The sequence below is a fragment of the Lampetra fluviatilis genome, chromosome 58 (genome assembly GCF_964198595.1).
Source record: "Lampetra fluviatilis chromosome 58, kcLamFluv1.1, whole genome shotgun sequence".
Lineage (NCBI taxonomy): Eukaryota > Metazoa > Chordata > Hyperoartia > Petromyzontiformes > Petromyzontidae > Lampetra > Lampetra fluviatilis.
Genome location: NC_136332.1, coordinates 2,003,249 through 2,024,762, shown reverse-complemented (window position 1 = coordinate 2,024,762; position 21,514 = coordinate 2,003,249). Strand labels below are relative to the sequence as shown.

The following is a 21,514-nucleotide window of genomic DNA, read 5'->3' as shown; positions in this document are numbered from 1 at the left end:
TTCCATCACGACACTAATATTTACAATGTTTTTATTTATTACTGTAGACGTCAATCTTCAAAACCGGAAGCTCGCGTCGACCTCAACGCGAACTAAAACCAAAACACTTTTTAAATTATTTTAAACAATAACGCCCCCCCCCCTAAAAGCCGTTAAAACCCAACACAATGATCCATATCGAAATCTTTATAAAAAAAAAATCATTAAATTTTAATTATTTTCGCGGGGCCGGAAGCGGGGGGGGGGAATTAACTTGGAAACCGGAAGTGGAGGCTTGGCGCGCGCCCCCACCACCACCCCTACGCAAGATGGCGGCGGCGGCAGAGCAGGGAGTTCGCGACTGCGAGCGCTACGTGCAGAAGCACAACATCCAGGCGCTGCTCAAGGATTGCATCGTCCAGCTCTGCGTGGCGCGCCCCGAGCGGCCCATGCGCTTCCTCCGCGAGTTCTTCGAGAAGCTAGAGAAGGTGTTTTTATGTTTCTCTCCTCACCCTCACACCGTCGCCGCCACCGCCGAATTCCAAATCTCCTTTGTGTGTTTTTATTGACGACGAGCGGTGTTCCTAACTCGCCCGCCACAAAACGGCAGCTGCGAATACAGAATCTTGACTCGGACTAGTGGAATCCGATGAGCTGCAAAGCTCTTCTTTTTGTCGCACTTGTCCGCTAGAGCCGAGTGCGATCCTTCGCCACCGCCGTTCGCGGTTTCGCTTCCGCCCACCCGCCCTCATGCAATGCCCCGTGGCGCGGGTGTCAAATATTCGTGGACGAAAATTTCGACTTAAAGCTTTCGTGACTGCAGGGATTCATCTTCTTGGTTCTTTCGGTAAAGTCACGTAGAAGGGAAATAATAAAAATAAAAACAATAAAATAAAATTCTCACGACGTTTCGGCCACAACGCAAGCAGCCGTCCTCAGGTGAAGACCAGGGCGTGAGTTCATGGGTCGTGGACGTTTAATATTGAAGATCCCGCGGACGTTATTAAAGATCCGCTAAGAGGGCCTCAAAATCACTCAGCTGTGATCACATGCAGCAGCATTATAACTTTTCCCGTATGGCTGATGGAGATACGGGGTAACAACTACAAGTTCACATTCTAAACTAAACATTCAGGTGACCGCGCCAGGAGTGTCTCCTTCGTGCTGTATTTGTGTTCTACCTCGTACGGTCTGTTCTGCATGACCACAGTCGCAGTGGATGCGATTTGGGGGGGGGAACCATGAGCTTCGTTGAAGATTAAACAGTGAACCATCAGCGCTGGGTCTTTCACAACGTGGTTTTGTGAGTTAATTTGAACTCCATTCGACTCTCCAAGCTTCAGTGGGATTGAGTTCGCATTGTTTAAGGTAGCAACAGCAATCATCACCCCCACGGGAACACTTGCCCCAGGCTCACATTTGCGAATGAGACTCTTATCGTGGCCTCTTGTATGTCTCACTTGGTTACACAGTGACGCCCGTGGTCTCTTGACAGTGCGGTCCGCGAGTGTCGCCATTGGCTGTAAGGAGGGGGAGCCGGAGGGTCTGGGTAGGGTAACTATCGTGAATGGGCGACCCGATATGATTGAGACTTGGAGAGCGTGAGGTTGTGTTGCTGGTTAGGACGAACGTTGCTGAAAGTCGGAAAAATTGTTAATGCGTTAAGAGTATCTGCGAAGTCTCTGGGTTTCTCTCGAGTTCATGGATCTCTGTATGACTTCGAGTCTGTTGAGAGTCTACGAGTCTGAGTCTATGGGTCTGCGTGAGTTTATGGGTCAGAGTCTATGGATATCTGTGACTATGGGTCTTTACTTGAGTGTGGGTCTCTGACTTTGTGGGTCTCAGAGACTATGCATTTGTGTGTGTCTTTGGGGCTCTAGGTGTATGTGAGTTTGTGGGTCTCTATGTGACGTCGTTGATGGGACACTTGAATATCAAAACCGGTTGGACCAATGCTAGTCAGTTTAACGCGTAGGCTTCCGAGACCAATATCCATAACTAGTAACTAATGGCATTGTTTTATTTATGCGACAAACCTTACTAATTGGTTGTGTCGGGTGGTGGTGGGCTTAACGACACGTATTTACACGATCTAACCCAAAAAGCCTCTTATGGACCAGTGCTACTTCCAGAAGGCCATGTGGCCAATGGGATGTGTACATAATATATACTTTTTAATGTGGAGATACATGTTAATAAATAGGCGTACTTTCTGCCTATTTATTTTGTACATTAGGATCATTCTAAATGTTAACCGAGGCTTCCCTAGTGTTAACCTACCTCTGTACATAATTACAATACTCTTTCGTACGAATAAAGCCCACGCATCTCCTGTCATAACCACAAATCTCCAATCGGGCGGCACGGTAGCACAGTGGCAGCACCTGTGCCTCAGCAGGAATGGCCACCAGACCCTAAAAAATGTCCTTGCTCAGCACACCACATAATATACTCACTCTCCCTATAGCTGTGGTTACTATTCACGTGCAAACTACTTAAGTCTACAAGCGAGCCAGAAAACGGAGCAGAGGCACGGCGGCTCGGAGATGGAGCGATGAAATCGGCTGCTGTGCAGGTGCCGGCTGGGTGGATTGTTCTATCACATTGTGAGAGGTTGTGTCGACTTTTGGGAGGGAGGCCATCATTTAGCAGTGGATTGAGCAAGGCTCACCATGCCCTACATCCTTGCCATCACCCTCCACTCACCCGCACTGCAGCAGGAGCAGGAGCAGCATGAGCAGCAGCAGGAGAAACAACAGAAGCAGCAGCAGAAGCAGCAGGAGGGTGGGAACGCGGCCAACGATGTGAACGCCGCCTCTCCCACCGCGAATCCGGTGATCGCCACGAGGAACCGACGCGGAGCGGTGAGCGCCGAGGTCTACACGGAGGAGGATGTGAAGGGCTACGAGCGCAAGGTAAGAGGCAGGGAGGCATCGGGCCGAGCGTGGGAGGTTTGAGCTGTTGGAGGCGCCGCAGTGGCGAGATGTTAACTCCCTCGTCTGATATACAGGAGGTCGTGGTTTCGATCCTGACCCTAACGCCTGCTGTATACTTGGAGTTTGCGTGTCTCTCTGTCATCATCATCACGGTGGCTATCAGATGTTAACTACCACGCCTGGTATACAGGAGGTCGTGGGTTCGATCCTGACCCGAACGCCTGCTGTATACTTGGAGTTTGCGTGTCTCTCTGTCATCATCATCACGGTGGCTAGGAGATGTTAACTACCTTGCCTGGTATGCAGGAGGTTGTGGGTTCGATCCCGACCCAGATGCCTGCTGTATATTTGGAGTTTGTGTGTTCTCCCCATGGTCGTGTGGATATTTATGCGGGTGCTACGGTTTTTCCCTCCACATTCATAATCAACATGCATTCAGAGTATTTGAACGCATGTTGCGACCAGGTCGCTTCTGAAAAAGAGCTATAAAGTTTAGTGGGCTTTACTTGGTTAAAGTAAAAAAAATTGTTTAGTTTAGGGCTAAATCCTCCGTTGGGGTTTTTTCTGTGCGATTTTTAACGCCTTCCAACTAAGGTTGATGGTTTTAATGCGAGGGCTCGGACCGTGCGTGTGTCAGAGGTCGCAATTGGGTACCCGATACCAGGCTATCCGTACCCGGCCGGGTACAGGTACCCGTTTGCGACCCTGGTGCGGCCGGGTACGGGTACGGGTAGGCCGTGAGTCACTGGTGAGTAACCGTTTGTCACTCATTTCCCAACGTCGTGTCTCTTCTCACAATTCAAGTTCCTAGAATCAACCCACCCGTGCCTGCAACATGGCTTCATCCCAGAGGTCGCAATCGGCTACCTGATACCCGTACCCTACCCGATACCCGGCCGGGTATGGGTAGCCGGGTATCGGGTAGGGTACGGGTACCCGTTTGCGACCCTGGTGCGGCCGGGTACGGGTAAGGAATCAAAACCCGTTTGCGACCTCTGGCGTGTGTCTTATGCAAGGTCCTGAACGGTAGCATTGTTGCAGAGGTTTGCGATTCGACTGTTGCAGAGATTTGCAGTTAGAATCTTGCAGACCACCCGGTTATTACTGCAGCATCTGTGTGTGCGCGTGTGTCCGTAAACGCGAGGTCGCGACAACTTTGAAAAGTTATTCTCATGATGCGGCCCCACGGAAGCGGGTTCATCTGCTCGTTGCAGATGTTTGCGATCCCGTGATATGCCTTTATGAACAAGCAACAGGCAATCGTGTGCTGGCGTCACGGTAAAAAATTGCCAAATGTTTACATTTACACGGCAAGTTACTCAATTGGGATCAGACACAGCAGCAACTTCACCCCTTACTCTTGCAGACTGCGCAAAACAGCGCCTTGCGGTATGATAGCCCTGCAGTTTATGAACGATAACGCAAACAGCTATTTAACTCAGTTATTATTGTGTGTACCTGTTTGTATTTTTGTGGGGCAGAGGTTAGTGCATTGCGCTACGAACCCGGCGAGTGACGATTATCTGAGCCGGTCCTGGTGCAGTGTAAAACATCGCCGCTAGGGAGACAAAGGCGGCTGGGCGTGGTGCTGGCCTCCCACCCCCTTTGTGTGCTGTGCCGGCCTTTATAGGTGCTTGCTAACAGCCCTTACTCCCAACAGTCTGAGATGGCTATACAGGTGATCTTTGTATTGCTGTGTATTTCTCTTTTTCTTTAAAGCATCTGAAATGCATGTCTCAAAATCACGGAACACAAAAAAGAATACGAATCGAGTGGGAGCTGGGGGGCCATGCGGTCCATTTTGCTCGCTCGGTTGCGAGTGGCAGGTGGATTTTGGAATCTCATCGACACGCTTATTGAAGAGTCTCACTAAATTCGCTTCCACCGCGTGTGTGGGCACCCTGTTCCAGACTCCCACTCATCTGCGTAGAACACCATCAATCCGCAACTATCCCCACCAGCAGCCTCTAGTTCGCTACATTGTGTTGAGCTTTAAGCAGCAGTCCGAATCGACTCGGTCTCTTTAAGAGAGGGACAACCGTTTTATTTCCTGAAGCAAACGCTTGTCTTTTCCTACCAGGTCATCCCCAAGGACTACAAAACCATGGCCGCCCTGTCCAAAGCAATCGCTCGCAATGTCCTCTTCTCTCACCTCGACGACTCCGAACGCAGGTGCCTTAACTTTTGCTGAACGCCCGATGGAGCATTTGTCGAGGGATGCGAATAGCACCCGCGTTATAGGCTTCTGCCCGTTTAGCGATTGAAAAAGCGTGTCTCTGCTTGTTTCCCGTGTCTCCGCGTCTGCCTTCGTGCCTGTGTCTCCGTGTCTGTATATATGTGTCTGCGTATGTCTCCTGTTGTCTGCGTGTGTCCGTATCTCTCTGTGATTTTCTGTCTCTCTTGTCTGTGTGTGTCTCCGTGTCTGTGAAGTGTATTCGTGTCTCTTTCTATGTGAATGTTTCCGTGTGTGTGAGCGAGTGTTTTCGTGTCTGTGGGGAGTAACAGTGTAGCGGTTAATGCGGCTGTGCTACGAACCCGGCGACCCGAGTTTGATTCCCGCTCACGGCCGCCAACACCAGTGACGATTATCTGAACTGGTCCTGGGCCTCCGCTACGTCGACTCAGCCTCAAATGTGTACCTGATGTGGTGTGTAAACATTGCCACTGGGGAGACAAAGGCGGCCGGGCGTAGTACTGGCCACCCACCCCCTCGTGTGCTGTGCCAGCCTTCATAGGTGCTCGCTAACAGCACTTGCTCCAACAGTCTGTTAAGGCTATACAGGGGATATTTGTGTCTCTGTGTCTGTATTTGTGTCTCTGTGTGTGTCTTCCATGTCTGTGTGTGTGTCCGTGTGTCTGTGTCTCTGATTATATTTGTGTGTGTGTGTGAATCTGTGCATGTGTATCAGTGTCTGTCCAACTGCGCATTCGTGACAGAGAAAGTTGAGAGGACAGGACGTGGGGGCTGGATTTGCAACGGTAGCGGGATGTAACTCGCTCGCCTGGTATATAGGAGGTCATGGATTCGATCCTGACCCTTACACCTGTATATTTGAAGTTGTATGTTCTCTCTACCCGTGGTCGTGTGGATTTTCCTCTGGGTCCTCCAGTTTTTCTCTCTACATTTAGAAACATCCGTTTAGATAATTTGGCTGCTATACATTTCCACATGATAAGCCACTTCGTTGATCATTTGTGATAGCCAGGTTGCTTCTGAAAAATAACTATATAGCTCAGTGGGCCTTACCTGGTAAGATAAATATATTTCATTGTTCCTAATAAATACAAAGTTTAGTTAAAAGTTTTTAAGTTTAGAACACATTTTTTTTTGGGAAGCTTGACCCGTGGTGTGCCTGAATCCATGCTTCCGTGAGCTGCATTATAACGGGCCTTTACCGTATTAACATAAGCAGTGCGATTGTTTGACCCGTGCCAAGATGTCTGCAAGTTGTAGGGTGGGTGTCCCGTTCACCGCTGAATCTCGGAGCGAGCAAGCGGCTCAACATTAATTTTATTTAGATTGGCGTCGTAGCGCCGTTGTTTTTAAATACATTGTTACTCACCACAAAGAACCATAACGACACGACCACCGCACTCTACGATAGCTGGCGCCAAATTGTGCCACACATAGCCCTCCCGCATGGCCTTGTGGGAGCCTCGCTACCGATAAAGTAATTTTATTTCAGCTTTTACATTTTTCTGTTAAATGTTTATGATGTACACCTACGTCATCAGATCGGGAAAGAGTTAAAAAGGAAAGCCTCTGAGTCTCACAAACATTTATTAGGGAGGGTCCTGTCAAATTGTTTTGGGAGGGATGCGATGATCGCCATGTATATTCCAGTCGAGTTCTTGGCGGTGTAATTTCTCAACTTGGGCCATGACGCCGGTGGCACGCGATGGCCAACCTCCTTGCGAATGACGTCACGGGATCTTTAACGTCCGCCGTGAGCGAAGCAGACGGCGTGGCAGCATCCTGACCTGCCCCGACGACACCTGTGTAAAAGAGCTTCGTAGCTCATCGGATTCCCCCAGTCTGAATAAATATTTAGATTATTTCGCTGGAGGGGGCGGAGTGTGGGGGGGGACTTTGCTACGGGAAATCCCAATTCAGTATTTCTCAACTGGGGCTGTCAGCGAGGGCTCGTTGAGGTTGGAACGGTGCACGATTACGTGGGGTAGCCAGCACCATTGTCTGTTTTTGGCATCAACCCATTCCTAACCGTGCATGTGTGTGTAACCTGGTTTGCGAATCTCTCTCGTTCCACAGTGACATATTTGACGCGATGTTCTCAGTCACACACATTGCCGGAGACGTCGTCATACAGCAAGGTGCACTGCTCTCTCAACTCTCTCCTTCCCACGGAATGATACGCATCTCCAGGAGACCCGGTCGCAGTGTCTTGAGAATCGGTTCCAGGAGACCGGGTCTCAGGGTCTTGAGACTCGGCTCCACGAGACTGGGTCTCAGGGTCTTGAGACTCGGCTCCAGGAGACCGGATCCCAGGGTCTTGAGGCTCGGCTCCAGGAGAACGGGTCTCAGGGTCTTGAGACTCGGCTCCAGGAGATCGGGTCTCAGGGTCTTGAGACTCGGCTCCAAGAGACCGGGTCTTAGGGTCTCAAGACTCAGCTCCAGGAGACCAGTTTTATGCTACCAATGCTAATATATCTACAAATGATGATGATTATGTTGTTAACTAGCCTTTTGTCCATCCAAGGACGGGTGTATTGCAGTAAATCTGAAACTTGCAACCGAAAAGCAGACCGCGACGTGATATTCATTGCATCAATTCGTGTGCAGTTTGTAAGGCTGCGGTGATAGAGCTTTTTCATTTAAAGGTTATAATCCCTTGTTCATAATGACGTCCTTTTTACTTCAATGTCTCAATAGCGTTACGGAGATCGCGTGACGTGAGGGTCACCCACTAATAATTATTATTAATGGGGGGGGTGTTCATGTGGAGGACGTCTCCTGTTCATGACTATTAATGCGGAGGACTGGCCGACATGGAGTGACGTCACGCACGGGACACACATTTTTGGCTCATAGTAATAAATACTGATCGCGTAAATATATAAATGTGTCGTTAAAACCCGCCACCACCCGACACAGCCAACTAGTCAATTAGTAAGGGTTGTCACGTAAACAGACCATGCCAATTAATCACTAGTACAGCACACCGGTGTGTTGGAGAGCCAAGCCACAACATTTACAATCTGAGTACGATGTTTCACCAGTAATTACAACTAGCCTCATCAGGTGACAGCCATTATTATGGATGATATTGGTCACAAAAGCCTGTGTGTTAAAATTATATATGTATCATGATGATATTAACAATATTGCTGCTGATGATTATGATGCCGATGAGGATGATCCTGATGAGGATGATGTGTATTTGCAGGTGATGAAGGGGATAATTTTTACGTTCTGGATCAGGGAGAAGTTGATGTGAGTGTCCTTGTGTTCCCTCTCCACGTTAGATCACATGGCCACCAACACCAGTGACGATTATCTGAACCGATCCTGGGCCTCCCCGAGGTCGACTCAGCCTCAAATGAGTACCTTGTGTAGTGTGTTAGCATCACCACTGGGGACACCAAGGCGGCCCGCCGTGGTGTTGGCCACCCACCCCCTCGTGTGCCGTGCCGGCCTTCGTAGGTGCTGCTCGCTAACAGCACTTACCCCAGCAGTCTGTGAAGGCTATATGGGGGAATCTTTGGCTTTTATCTCTCTATGTATGAAGGAGCGGTACTACAGGGTCTAGCACACTGCGCTACGAATCCAAGCGACCCGAGTTCGATTCCCTCCCATGGCCACCAACACCTGCAGGCCGCCCCAGTAACTTTTGCGGTGCATGTTAACTGTAAAATACTGCCTGGTGTCCGCTTCACAAACAGTGGACGTGAAAGAACCCGTCATGCCATTATGAACGAGCAACAGGCGACCGTGTGCTGGCATCACGGTAAAAATTTGCTAAATGTTTACATTTACACGGCAAGTTACTCAATTGGGATCAGACACAGCAGCAACATCGCCCCCTACTCTTGCAGACTTCGCAACACAGCGCCTTGTGGTATGATAGCCCTTGCAGTTTACGAACGATAGCTCAAACCGCAATTGAACTCAATTATTATTATTGTGTGTACCTGTGTGTATTTCTGTGGGGCAGCGGCTGGCTCATTGCGCTACGAACCCGGCGAGTGACGATTATCTGAACCGGTCCTGGACCTCCCCTAGATCGACTAAGCCTTAAATGATTACCTGGTGTGGTGTGTTGACATCACCACTGGGGAGACAAAGCTGGGCCAATCATGGTTTTAGCCACCCACTCCCTCATGTGTCATGCCGGCCTTCCTAGCTGCCACTCGCTCACAGCACTTGCCCCAACAGTCTGTTAAGGCTATGAGGGGCATCTTTGTATCTCTCTATGTATGTCTCTCCCATGGCGTGTCAGTGTACGTTGGTGGCTGTGTATCTGTGTATAAGTATATCTCTGTATCTCTCTCCCCCTGTGTGTGTGTGTGTAGGTGTACGTGGGGGGTGACTGGGTGGGCTCCATCGGGGACGGGGGCAGCTTTGGGGAGCTGGCGCTGATCTATGGGACTCCTCGCGCCGCCACCGTAAAAGCGCGGAGCGACATCAAACTGTGGGGCATCGACAGAGACAGCTACCGGAGAATCCTCATGGTGCGCAGAGATACCCGGGCAGAGATACGCATGCAGAAATATGCGCGCAGAGATACCCGGGCAGAGAAACGCCGCAGAAATACGCCGCAGAGATGCACATGCAGAATTACACACGCAGAGATACAGTCAGACTTCCATTTACGCTATCCACTTTTACGTTGTTTGGCAAGTACATCACTTTTATAACACCACGACCAGATTTACGTCGCCTCAACTCACACTCAGCTGACAGCATCATCGGTCATCCTTTCCCGTATCCATCACCTCAGCTTTCGCCATCACCTACCCTGTAAATCGCTTTGTTTTACGTTTCGATATTCGTCGTCGCACCTTTCAGGAACGCATCCATGACGTAAACCGGGGTATTGCTGTATATATGCGCAGAGATATATGCACAGAGATGAAAACAGCTACAGGGAGATCTGCACAGAGAGCCAGAGACACAGGGAGATGCACACAGGCAGCTAAAGATGCATCCTCTTGGCTGAGAGACAAGCATAGAGATGCACACACAGATGCACACAGAGATAGCAATACCCGCCATTCACCACTAAGTGACAGTGATGTCATCACGGCGCCTGTGCCAGGCCACGTGCACTTTGAGGCCACGTGAAGTGTCGTCGAAGACTCGCTGACAGGAGGTCACGGGATAGACCCAGGTGCCATGGGCTGGCTGACTGAGATGACTGGTAGATGCACCAGCTGTACCCCCTACTGTGCCAACTTGCTGCATTTTTGCCACCCAGAGATGAACATAGATACACACAGAGACAACGGGTATACACATACACACATGCCGAAGCACACACAAATATAGATACACACTTATGTAGATAAACACAAACCGAGATCTATACGTACACAGATGGCGATATACACCTATTGACACTTACACCGGTATACTATGTGTGTTGTGTGTGTACAGGGAAGCACTCTGCGGAAGAGGAAGATGTATGAAGAGTTTTTGAGCAAAGTATCCATACTCGGTGAGTGTGCGTGTGGTCACTGTGACGTGGGGAACGGTAGTGTAGTAGTCTATGCGTGTCTGCCATTGTGTGTGTCCGTGCCTCTGAGTTGTTCTGTGATTGTATTCGTGTGTGTGTGTGTGCGCGCACGTCTCCGTGTCTGTGAAGTGTATTCGTGTCTTGTTTCTCAGTGAATGTTGCCGTGTGTGTGCGAGTGTATTCGTGTCTATGGGGAAGCGGTAGTGTAGCGGTTAACACGGCTGCACTACGAACCCAGCGACATGAGTTCGATTCCCGCTCATGGCCAACTCCAGTGGCGATTATTTGAACCGGTTCTGGGCCTTCCCGAGGTCGACTCGGCCTCAAATGGGTACCTTGTGCGGTGTGTAAACCCATTGCCACTGGGGAGACAAAGGCGGCCGGGCGTAGTGCTGACCACCCACCCCCTTGTGTGCCATGCTGTCCTAAATGGGTGCTCGCTAACAGCACATGCCACAACAGTTTGTTAAGGCTATACGGGGAATCTTTGACTTTGTGTGTGACATGGGGAGCGGTAGTGTAGTGGTTAGCGCTTTGCACTACGAGCCCAGTGAGCAGAGTTCAATCCCCGCTTATAGCCAAAATCGGTGACAAACATCTGAACTGCTCCGGAACCTCCCCTAGGTCAACTCATCCAGATGCAGTGCGTATACATCGCCGCTGGAGAAGCAAAGGCAGCTACGCTTGGTGCTGGCCACCCACCCCCTCGTGTGCCGTGCCGGCCTTCATAGGTGCTACTCGCTGACACCACTTGCCCCAAGAGTCTGTTCAAGGCTATATGGGGGATCTTTGTGTTTATCTTTTTCAGAGTCCCTGGACAAGTGGGAGCGCCTCACTGTGGCCGATGCCCTGGAACCGGTTCAATTCCAGGACGGGGAGAACATCGTGGTGCAGGGGGAACGTGGGGACGACTTCTACATCATCACAGAGGTCACAGAGACACACTCGGAGACACGCACAGACGCGCAACAGAGACACGCACAGAGACACGGACGCATAGAGACACGCATGCACAGAGACACGCATGCACAGAGACACGCACGCACAGAGACACGCACGCACAGAGACACGCACGCACAGAGACACGCACGCACAGAGACACGCACGCACAGAGACACGCACGCACAGAGACACGCACGCACAGAGACACGCACGCACAGAGACACGCACGCACAGAGACACGCACAGACACACACAGACACACACTGAGACACACTGAGACACACACAGACATGAGACATGCACAGATACTTGTGCATACATACATTGAGACATGCACATGAAGACACACAGACACATCCACTGCTACTTACTCAGACATACATTGAGACACAGACAAAAAAACTGACACACTAATACTTACACAGACACACATTGCCACACACAGACACCTGTTCACACTCCCGCCCCCACCGCCCGTCCGTGTCCAGGGCTCCGCGGCCGTGCTGCAGCGTCGCGCCGAGAGCGACGAGTTTGTGGAGGTCGGACGGCTCGGCCCCTCTGACTACTTCGGTGAGAGACACGGGGAGCGGGAGTGGAGACACTGGGAGGAGGGAACGGAGACACCGGGAGTAGGGGGAGGGATACACGAGGAGGGGTGGGAGACACGAGGAGGGGGAGACACGGGAAGGAGGGGGAGGGAGACACGGGTAGGAGGATAGAGACACGGGGAGGAGGGGAAGGGAGACATGGGGGGGGGGCAAGAAGGAGACAGCGGCAATGGAACGATGATGAAATCGGCTCATGTGTAGAGCAGGTGCTTGTGGATTGTTACAGCGCAGGATTTGGGGAGGCCTTCATCTAGCAGTGGATAGATCATGCCGGTGATTGTTTAATGTTTTGTGCTGAGTGACGCTGGGTGTATGAGTAGCTGTTGTGTGTGACACTATTTCTGTGTGTGACACTATTGCTGTGCGTGCGACGGTGCTGCGTGTGGTGCTGCGTGTGGCGCTGCGTGTGGCGCTGCGTGTGGCGCTGCGTGTGACGCTGCGTGTGACGCTGCGTGTGACGCTGCGTGTGACGCTGCGTGTGACGCTGCGTGTGACGCTGCGTGTGATGCTGGGCTCTGTGTGCAATGCCAGGAGAGATCGCTCTGCTGCTGGACCGCCCGCGAGCGGCCACGGTGGTGGCTCGCAGCCAGCTCAAGTGCGTGAAGCTGGACCGGCCTCGCTTCGAAAGGGTCATGGGGCCCTGCTCCAGCATCCTCAAGCGGAACATCCAGCAGTACAATAGCTTCGTGTCTCTCTCCGTGTGAGAGTCTCTGTGTGCATCTATCAGCGTCTCTGTCACTGTCCCCGTGTTAGCAAGTCTGTCTATCAGCATCTGTCATTATCCGTGTAAGAGATTTTGTCTGTGTCTTGTCGGCATCTCTGTTCGTGTCTCCATGTGACAAAGTGTGTGTGTCAGTTTGTTTGTGCATCTCTAAGTGTCTCTGTTAGTGTCTCCGTGTGAGAGTGTCTATCGGCATCTCTGTCAGTGTTATCCGTGTGAGAGAGTCTCCGTGTGAGAGTCTCTCTGTTCATCTGTCAGTGTCTCTGCCGGTGTCTGCGAGAGCAGCGAGTCTTGAGAGTCTGTGCGAGTATCATTGTGAGAGTGAGTCTGTATGTGTAAGTGTATCTGTGATGCTGTGTGTGTGTGTATCTGTGTGACGCTGTGTTTGTGTCATTGGGTTTCTGTGCGTCTTCCTGGAGAAAAGGCTTTATGTCTGTGTTCCTCTGTGTGTCTTGTGTGCGAGTCCCTCTGTTTCTGTGTGAGTGTCTTTTCTCCGTGTGTTCGTATGCCTATGTATCTCGAGTGTGAGTCTTTGTCTTTGTGTGAGTGAGTGTCTCCTTTTGGGGAGTGGTGGTGCAGTTGTCGCTTTTAACGATGAGCTCGGCGACCTAAGTTTGATTCCCCGCCATGGTTAATATCAGTGGAAATGATCTCATCTTGTCCTGGGAATCATTTAGGTTGATTCAGCCTTAACTGAGTACCTCGTGCAGAATGAAACAGCAGCACCACCCACTCATCCTGTGCCATGGTAGCCTTAATAGTTGCTCACAGCAATTCCCTCTACAATCTGTGTTGGCTACATGGGGGATCTTTGTCTATGCTTACATGTAAGTGCATCTGTGTGTGAATGCATGTGTCTGTATAGGCACGTTCATATGTCTGCACGCGCTTTTTTTTACGCTTTGTGCGTTTACACATAGCGTATGCGCCGGTCAATATGTACGTGCAGACGCTTCCATTTTCGAAATGTGGCACACCACATCCAGTATACCTCTCTCGAACAGCTGTGGATACTGCTAGTCACAGGTCACCGACACCATTCTACCAGCAAATATGTGCCTCTCCGTGCACACCACGTCCAATATTCAGTGTAGAAATTAAGCCCTGGGTACATGTGTTTACCTCTGTACGTGTGTATATTGGTGTGTCGGTCTGTATCCTTATGTGTGTGTATGCATGTCTTTGTGGGTGCTCGCTCACAGCACTTGCCCCAACAGTCTGTTAAGGCTATATGGAGGATCTTTGTCTCTATGTGGGGAGTATCTAGTGTAGCGGTTAGCACGCTGTGCTACGTACCCGGTGACCCGAGTTTCGATTCCCGCTCACGGCCAACACCAGTGATGATTATCTGAACCGATCCCCCACCTTTCCCCTAGGTCGACCCAGCCTTAAATGAGTGCCTGGTGTGGTGTATAAACAAGCCCGCTGGGGAGACAAAGGCGGCCGGGCATGGTGTTAGCCACCCACCCCCTCATACCGACCTTCATAGGTGCTACTTGCTAACAGCACTTGCCCCAACAGTCTGTTAAGCCGATATATGGGAATCTTTGTCTTTGTATGTACGCATGTGTGTCTGTGTGTATGTGTTTACACTCAAGTCTCAGAGTGTATTTTAACCAAACTTTGAATCTACAAACAAGTGCCTCCGTATGATTTGTATCCCAGCTCTTCACCCATAATTCGTGCCGTTCATTGTGTCCCTCATACGCATCACAATCGGTATGCACAAGGACTGGTCCATCGTACTCAAGGTTGCTATCATTTGGCGATACTACATCGCGTCATACGATATTGTTATTACGTTTCCCCATGTAATCATCACCGAGCCTCAAAACCCTTTGTGAGGAGGGTCCTGCTAACTTTTCACAGTCGGGGTTGGTGGTCAGTGTTGCTCTTTGTAATCCCAATTGAGTAATTAGCAGGTAATTTAAACTTTTTACATTGGAATGTCTTTGGCCAATACCAGTTACATTGTATGGTTGGGTTTTTACAGGTAGGAACAACAGTCCCACACTGCCCACCAGGGATTATTTGTCTGTCGTGCATAGCCCCTCCCAAACATGTACGCTCCCGGATTGGTTGAAGTGCGTCACGTGACCGCGAGCTTTCTGCCGTGCACGAATGCGCTGTCCAACCAAGTTTCTACCTGCCCACTCCGAAGGAACGTGTTTTTTAAGCTATGGAAGGAAACTGGAGAACCCAGAGGGAAACCTAATGCAGAAAGGGGATATGGGCACCTGAGTCGGGAATCAAATCCTGGACTCTATTTCTGCGAGGCAGGAAGTGTTTTCACTGCGCTGCCGCCAAGATCAGATGCGACGACCATCGTCGCATCTGAGTCGCACAAAATATCGCCATATCCTAACTGTGGTTTGTAAATGTTTTCCTAAAGTATTTCATTTGCGAACAAAATATTCAAGAAAGAACCGTAATTAAAGTTGATGATGATAATTTAAGTTCTGAAGAAAACAGCTCTGACCCATGAAGATAATATTTTGTAAAAAAAAAAATTCCGGGGTAATTGAGGGCACGGCGATTATTCAACTTCACCGTTTCCTGACGGCGCGTCCTGTTACAAGCAGCTACTCGTTGTGATGTCATAACACGGCTCGCGTTGAGTGACCCGCACCTGAAGGACTTTTTCGAGCAATATCCATTCATCCTGGAAATCTAGCGAATCACAGCAACGATAGGATAACATTTTTAAAGCAATTACAAAGTCGTGGGAAACCTGGTGTCGTGAATATCGCGAAATTTGACATCCCAAAGTATCGTTAACAATGATACCGCGGTGGCCCCAGTCTGTGCAGACACTAACTACCATTACCCATCGTGTACACATGCAGCACACCACAGCAACACACTCCTGGCTTCATAACGGAGACACTCAAGATGCGTGGGCATCTAGCATTATGGGTGAAGGCAAAGACAGTATTGTTGCCTCTTTATAATGAGCCATGCGTGGCGTGCTGCCGAACTTCCAATCGATCGTCGCTCGTTTTCTCAACGGTGCCCGTGTGCATTGTTTAATGTTGCTCGTGACCAGTAGAACCGAGTTCAATTCCTGCTCATGGCCAACACTCAGTGATGATGATCTGAGGTTCTTTTTCTGTTTAGTTTGTTGTCCTTCCCCAACTCCTCCGATTAGCACGGTTGGCAATGTACATTTGGGAAAGAAGTTCTGGGCCTCCACTGGGTTGACTGCTTCAAATGAGTACCGGTTGTGATGTGTAAACATCATCACTAGTGCTGGCCATCCCACCCCCTCGTGTGTCATGCCAGCCTTCATAGGTGCTACTCGCTAATAACACTTTTCCCAAAAGACTGTTGAGGCTATACGGGGTATCTTTGTACGAATATATATGTACACGGCTGGGGCGATAGTGCGTTAATGTTACGCGTTTCTTCGAATGCCCGGTTCAGTTTGTCATTGAACCCGACCTCATAAACACCCTGGCACAGCAGCAGACATTCTTCCAGCACTGCAAGCGCTGCCCTCATAATGACGAACGAACGCCCTGTAAAAGCAGATATCTCTTCTGTGTCTCGACTAATAAGAACAAATAACCCTCGTGGTTTAGTTCCATCAGCCTATTGGCTTTCCAGATCAACATGCGGCAGCGTTTGTCTTTAACGAACCTGTCTACTCTGCTGATGAACACCAGGAGGTCGTAACCGGTCCACGGTGTTTTTGTGCTTCAATAAAAACCGCTCGGTGATGTTGGTGTGGAAAGCCAATGGGGAGGTGGCCCGAAGGACAAAGATACGTTTTTATTTACAAGCAGAGACTCGAGCGGAGTTCTGCGCACATTGGCTTCCGTTGGTGGTCAGTGTTGGTGGAATTTGGCTTTTGATTTACGTGAGATACAATAGTGGCGCGTGTATTTTTTTTATATATCATACTCTCCATCGCACCAGTGTTTACCCTGTCTGTCAATCGACACCTGATTATAATCATAATTGTGTAATGGCTGAGTAGACTTAGGGGAAGGATAGAACACCCGACCATTGGTAGACCAGGAATTTTACCGAGAACTCTTCTTAAGTTTGCTCGTCAAGTGTCTCGCAAGCCATTATGAGCCTCTCAATGGGTGCTCACCTGGTTAAATAAAGGACCTCAGTGGCAAGTGACCATGCATCTAAATGGGATATCGCCTGTATTAACAAAGCAGTGCATGTACTGGGTAATGTCTAGGTTTACTCAGCCACAAATGTACCATATTGTCAAACTGTCTACCTTTAAATAATACCTTATAAACAGTGTGAAGTCATTTATGTTCAAAGTGTATTACCTAACAGCATACATTTGTATTAAGTTCATATATCATTGTTTAGCAACGTTGTAGACATTGGCTTTAATTATACATGACTCTGAATATGAAAGTATTTCAATTTTTTTCTTAAACTTTAATAAAATATTTTTAAAATGTGTTGTGTTATAGTAGGATTGCCTCTGCCATTGACAACTGTTGCATTAAGCCCCTGGTGTAAATCCACTGCTGGATGAGGGCCTCCCCACTGAACCCTAAGAATATCAAGGGAGCCTTAGTCTGGCTCTGAGCCTCAGGCATTATCACTGAACCTTAAGAAACCCATGGGAGCCTTTGTCAGGTCACATGAGCCTCATGCATTTAAACTCAACTAAAATCGTTTATTTTGCCATGTAAGGACCACTGAGCTATATAGCTCTGTTCAGAAGCGACCTGGCCACAAATGGTCGCTCAACATAGTGGCTTATGTGTAAATGTATTGCAACTAAATACTTAAAAGCATGTTTCTAAAAGGGGAGAGAAATAACAGGGCTGAGAAAAATCCATGCAACCACGTGAAGAGAGAACGTGCAAACTGCAAATATACAGATATCGTGAGGGTCGGGATCAAACCCACGACTTGCATACCAGGCGAGGGAATTGACATCTGGCCGCTGTGGTGTCCCATGCATTATCACTGAACCCTAAGCATTCCAAGGGAGCTTTCGTCTGGCTCTGAGCCTCATGTATTGTTACTGAACACTAAGAATCCCAAGGGAGCCTTAAGTTCTATGAGCCAGTTCTGCTCCCACCCATGTTCCACGCTCCCCGTCTTACTGCACCAATCAGGATCAACATCAACACAAACTCGCATAATTAACACATCAAGCTGCCGAGTGTAATCAAGTAACTCTGACTCGTTACCACTCTCCTGCTCTTTCTTCACCTATTCTGGTGACTTTAACAGGCACCATACTATCTGGGCTATGCAGTAGATCGGGCCATCGGCGAAGACCTCACTGAATGGATGTATGCTGAAGATCTGCATCTCATTTTCGATCCCAAGCAGTGCGCAACTTTCCACTATGCTCACTCGCAACGTGACTACAGCCCGGACCATGGCATCGTTTCCAAAGATCAACGTGGGAGCACACTGAACGCATCCCGAAAAATACTCCCAAGCTGCCCCAAAAGTCAACATAGGCCCATTATCACCCACATTGGCATCGAAATCCCTGTGATTGTGTCAAAACGATGACCAAGGTGGAACTTGGTCAAAGCTGACTTGGGACCATTATAAGGAGGCTGTAGAGAGAGAGTAGTGAGTTGAATTCCCGTGACACCAGAATGTTGTCACCGTTTAGTTGACCTCCCTGCTGCAGCCGCCAAGAAGAGCATCCCCCAAGGCTTCCCAGGCACTGCTCAGACAGTACAACCATTTCGATTTAAAGCTTTCGTGACTGCAGGGATTCGTCTTCTTGGTTCTTTCGGTAATGTCACGTAGAAGGGAAGTAATAAAATAATAAAAATAAAACATAATATTTTATTATATTTTATTATGTTTTATTTTTATTATTTTATTACTTCCCTTCTACGTGACATTACCGAAAGAACCAAGAAGACAGTACAACCAGTTTGGCAGCCCACATGTTGGAAAGGCCCTGCTGGAGTCTTTAGATTCAGCCAGACAATGGCGGTGGATTGAGTGCGTTAAAGGCCTAGACTTCACATTCCAGCCACCGTACCTGGGGCCTACTACGATGCCTGGGTGCTGCTAACCCAACAATACCGGACCGCAAGAGTCCTGCCAAACTTTCGAGCATCCAAACTAGTGAAGCACACTCTGAAAGTGACCTGGAGCAACACTGGCACGATCCCACTCCAACGTATCTCGGAGTGAAGATAAACCGTACGCTCACCTTTCATAACCACGTGAAACAGGTAGCTACCGAGACCAAAACAAGGGGAAACCGAGTCCAGAAATTGGCAAGCACAAGCTGGGAAGCATCAGCACCAGTGCTACGGACATCTTTGTAGCCGAGTGCTGTGCACCAGTATTGACCAGAAGTAGTCACCCACTCGACTTGTTGATGTCCAAATGAACTCTGCAATGCGGTGTATCACTGGAACCCTCGAGTCGACCTCAAAATCCTGGCTGCCTGTGTTATCACATATCTCTCCCAACCCATCTGCCGCAATGCTGCAACCGTCCGGGAAGTCCTGCGAATCGAGAAAGACAGTCGCCTTCCCATTCATCAGGACGTCAATAACGTCCCTCGTCATCGCTTGAAGTCACGCAAGCCCTTTTGGACCCATGCGCTGAACCTTCAACCCCCAATGAAGCTTGGAGAGCTGAATGGTGTTCAAAAGAACTGGTAAACAAACACCGCCTTGTTGTTAAAGACCCAACACAGATCCCTGAGTTTGATCTTACACGAACCTCATGGTCCACCCTAAGCTGCATCCACTGCACAAACCATGGCAGATGCAGATACCTGATGCACAAATGGAAAATTAAAAACTCTCCAGCGTGCGACTGGTCATCCAGAATAGACCGTAACAACATATACCGACGCAGTGCCCGATCCACAAACACGGAGACATCACATGGATACATTAATAAGAGGTTTTTTGGGTTAGATCGCGTAAATATATAAATGTGTCATTAAAACCCGCCACCACCCGACACAGCCAACTAGTAAGGGTTGTCACATAAACAGACCATGCCAATTCGTCACTAGTACAGCACACCGATGTGTTGGAGAGCCAAGCCACAACATTTACAATTTGTGTACGATTGTACACAGACTGTGTGCTGTACACGAGGGGGTGTGGCTGGAGGCGGAGCTTTGCTCCACCAAAACTAATATAAGCAGAGGCAGGAGGGGACCCGTGGTCGGTGTGGGAAGCCTCGGGTCCGGACTGCATCGCCGCTCAACCTCTCCTCGCCGACGACCACGTGGCGGACTCCCAGCGAAGCAGCCTCTCCTCCTGGCGCGCCGCAGCCAGCGGCGGGATCGGAGAGAGAGAGGGGCGTGCCACGACAGTGGCCAGAGAACGGCTCGTCAACGGCAGTAGAGAGGGACAGAGTGGAGCTGTGTAGAAGTTCTATTCATAAAAAGATGCCAGTCGACAATCCTCGTGGAAGTCGTTTATTACACTAGTGACGAATTGCCATGTTCTGTTTACGTGACAACCCTTACTAGTTGGCTGTGTCGGGTGGTGGCAGGTTTAACAACACGTTTATATATTTACACGATCTAATCCAAAAAACCTCTTATGGATGATATCTTCTTTTTTTCTTTTATTCTTATATATAAAAGTCTCCGCGCGCGCTTGCGAGGGATTTGGCTCTTGAACGGTGGGCTTGAGGTCAAAAAAAATTGCCAGCCGGCACGCCCTAAGCCCCGTGGTGGGAATATGGTATTCTTTTTTCACGTCCGTCACCTTTAAATGAGTTAAATGAGCGATTTAGTGCGATTTTGCTATGCTTATTTATTTATTGCGCGCCATCGACCATACCAACTCACGCCAATTGCGCTGGGGGGGGGGGTGGACCCTGCCAAGTGATGCGCGTTCGGTTGAGCTCACGGGGGACATTTTCTTTTACGCGTTTAACATGCAATAAATATACACATAACACTGCGGCTATTTCTTCAGTGTCATGTCCTCTTCGCGCCCCCCCCCCAACACAATGCGTGCAGTTACTGCTATAAAGACCGTAGATATTCAAATTATTACAGCGTTTAGATAGCATTCTTGTAGTATTCTTGTTTATTATTAAACAAATACTTTGGCAGATATTACAATTATAATGTTTGTGTGCACAAAACTAATGTTTCATTATTAGGTTGCTAAATATTCCCTTTTTTAGCTGTGCTTTTATGACGCTGCGACGGTCTACTGCCAGTCTATGATGTGCCTGCTGCCTGCTGCTTAATTAACGTCAGCGCACTGCCATTCTATTATCGACACTGCTAATTTTCCTTTTGACCATTATGAGTGAATGCCAGTCTATAATCTGTTGCCTGCTTCTTTACCTCACTCAGTGTACTGCCAGCCTTTCATGTCGACTGTATTTGCTTTTTCAGCTGCTGCACATATCGACTGCTCTGGTAATGGTGGTCAATGATTTACGTTTTGTCAGCAGTCAAAAGCTTTGTCAGCCTCCTCATTCTGTTCGATCTAAGCATGGCATTTGACTCCATTTATCACGGGGTTCTCCTTCAGCAACTGAAAGTTTCAGTGGGGACCTCTCGCATAACTTTGTTGTGGTTCCACTCTTACTTAAAGAAACGTAGATACTTCGTCACAAAGGATGGCGTCAAGTTTCCAATTAAACCAGTTCTCTGTGGTGTTCTGCAGGGATCTGTGCTTGGCCCAT

General features: G+C 49.1%; 1 protein-coding gene across 1 annotated transcript; it reads left to right on the top strand.

Moving 5' to 3' along the window:
- Positions 1–264: 264 nt before the first annotated feature.
- On the top strand, positions 265–17,309 carry LOC144950583 (cAMP-dependent protein kinase type I-alpha regulatory subunit-like). Its single transcript, XM_078880726.1, has 10 exons — positions 265–467; positions 2,697–2,894; positions 4,996–5,087; positions 7,186–7,247; positions 8,321–8,367; positions 9,447–9,605; positions 10,531–10,591; positions 11,418–11,539; positions 12,040–12,121; positions 12,691–17,309. Exons 1-10 carry the CDS (start codon positions 309–311, stop codon positions 12,861–12,863), a joined length of 1,155 nt encoding a protein of 384 aa, XP_078736852.1. The 5' UTR covers positions 265–308; the 3' UTR covers positions 12,864–17,309.
- The last annotated feature ends 4,205 nt before the right edge of the window (positions 17,310–21,514 follow it).

Bases quoted from the DNA above. Each gene is read 5' to 3' on its own strand.
- LOC144950583 (XM_078880726.1), top strand. From the start codon at position 309: ATGGCGGCGGCGGCAGAGCAGGGAGTTCGCGACTGCGAGCGCTACGTG. The intron at 8,368-9,446 runs GTGAGTGTCCTT...GTGTGTGTGTAG, and splicing joins TGGATCAGGGAGAAGTTGAT to GTGTACGTGGGGGGTGACTG. The intron at 12,122-12,690 runs GTGAGAGACACG...GTGCAATGCCAG, and splicing joins CGGCCCCTCTGACTACTTCG to GAGAGATCGCTCTGCTGCTG.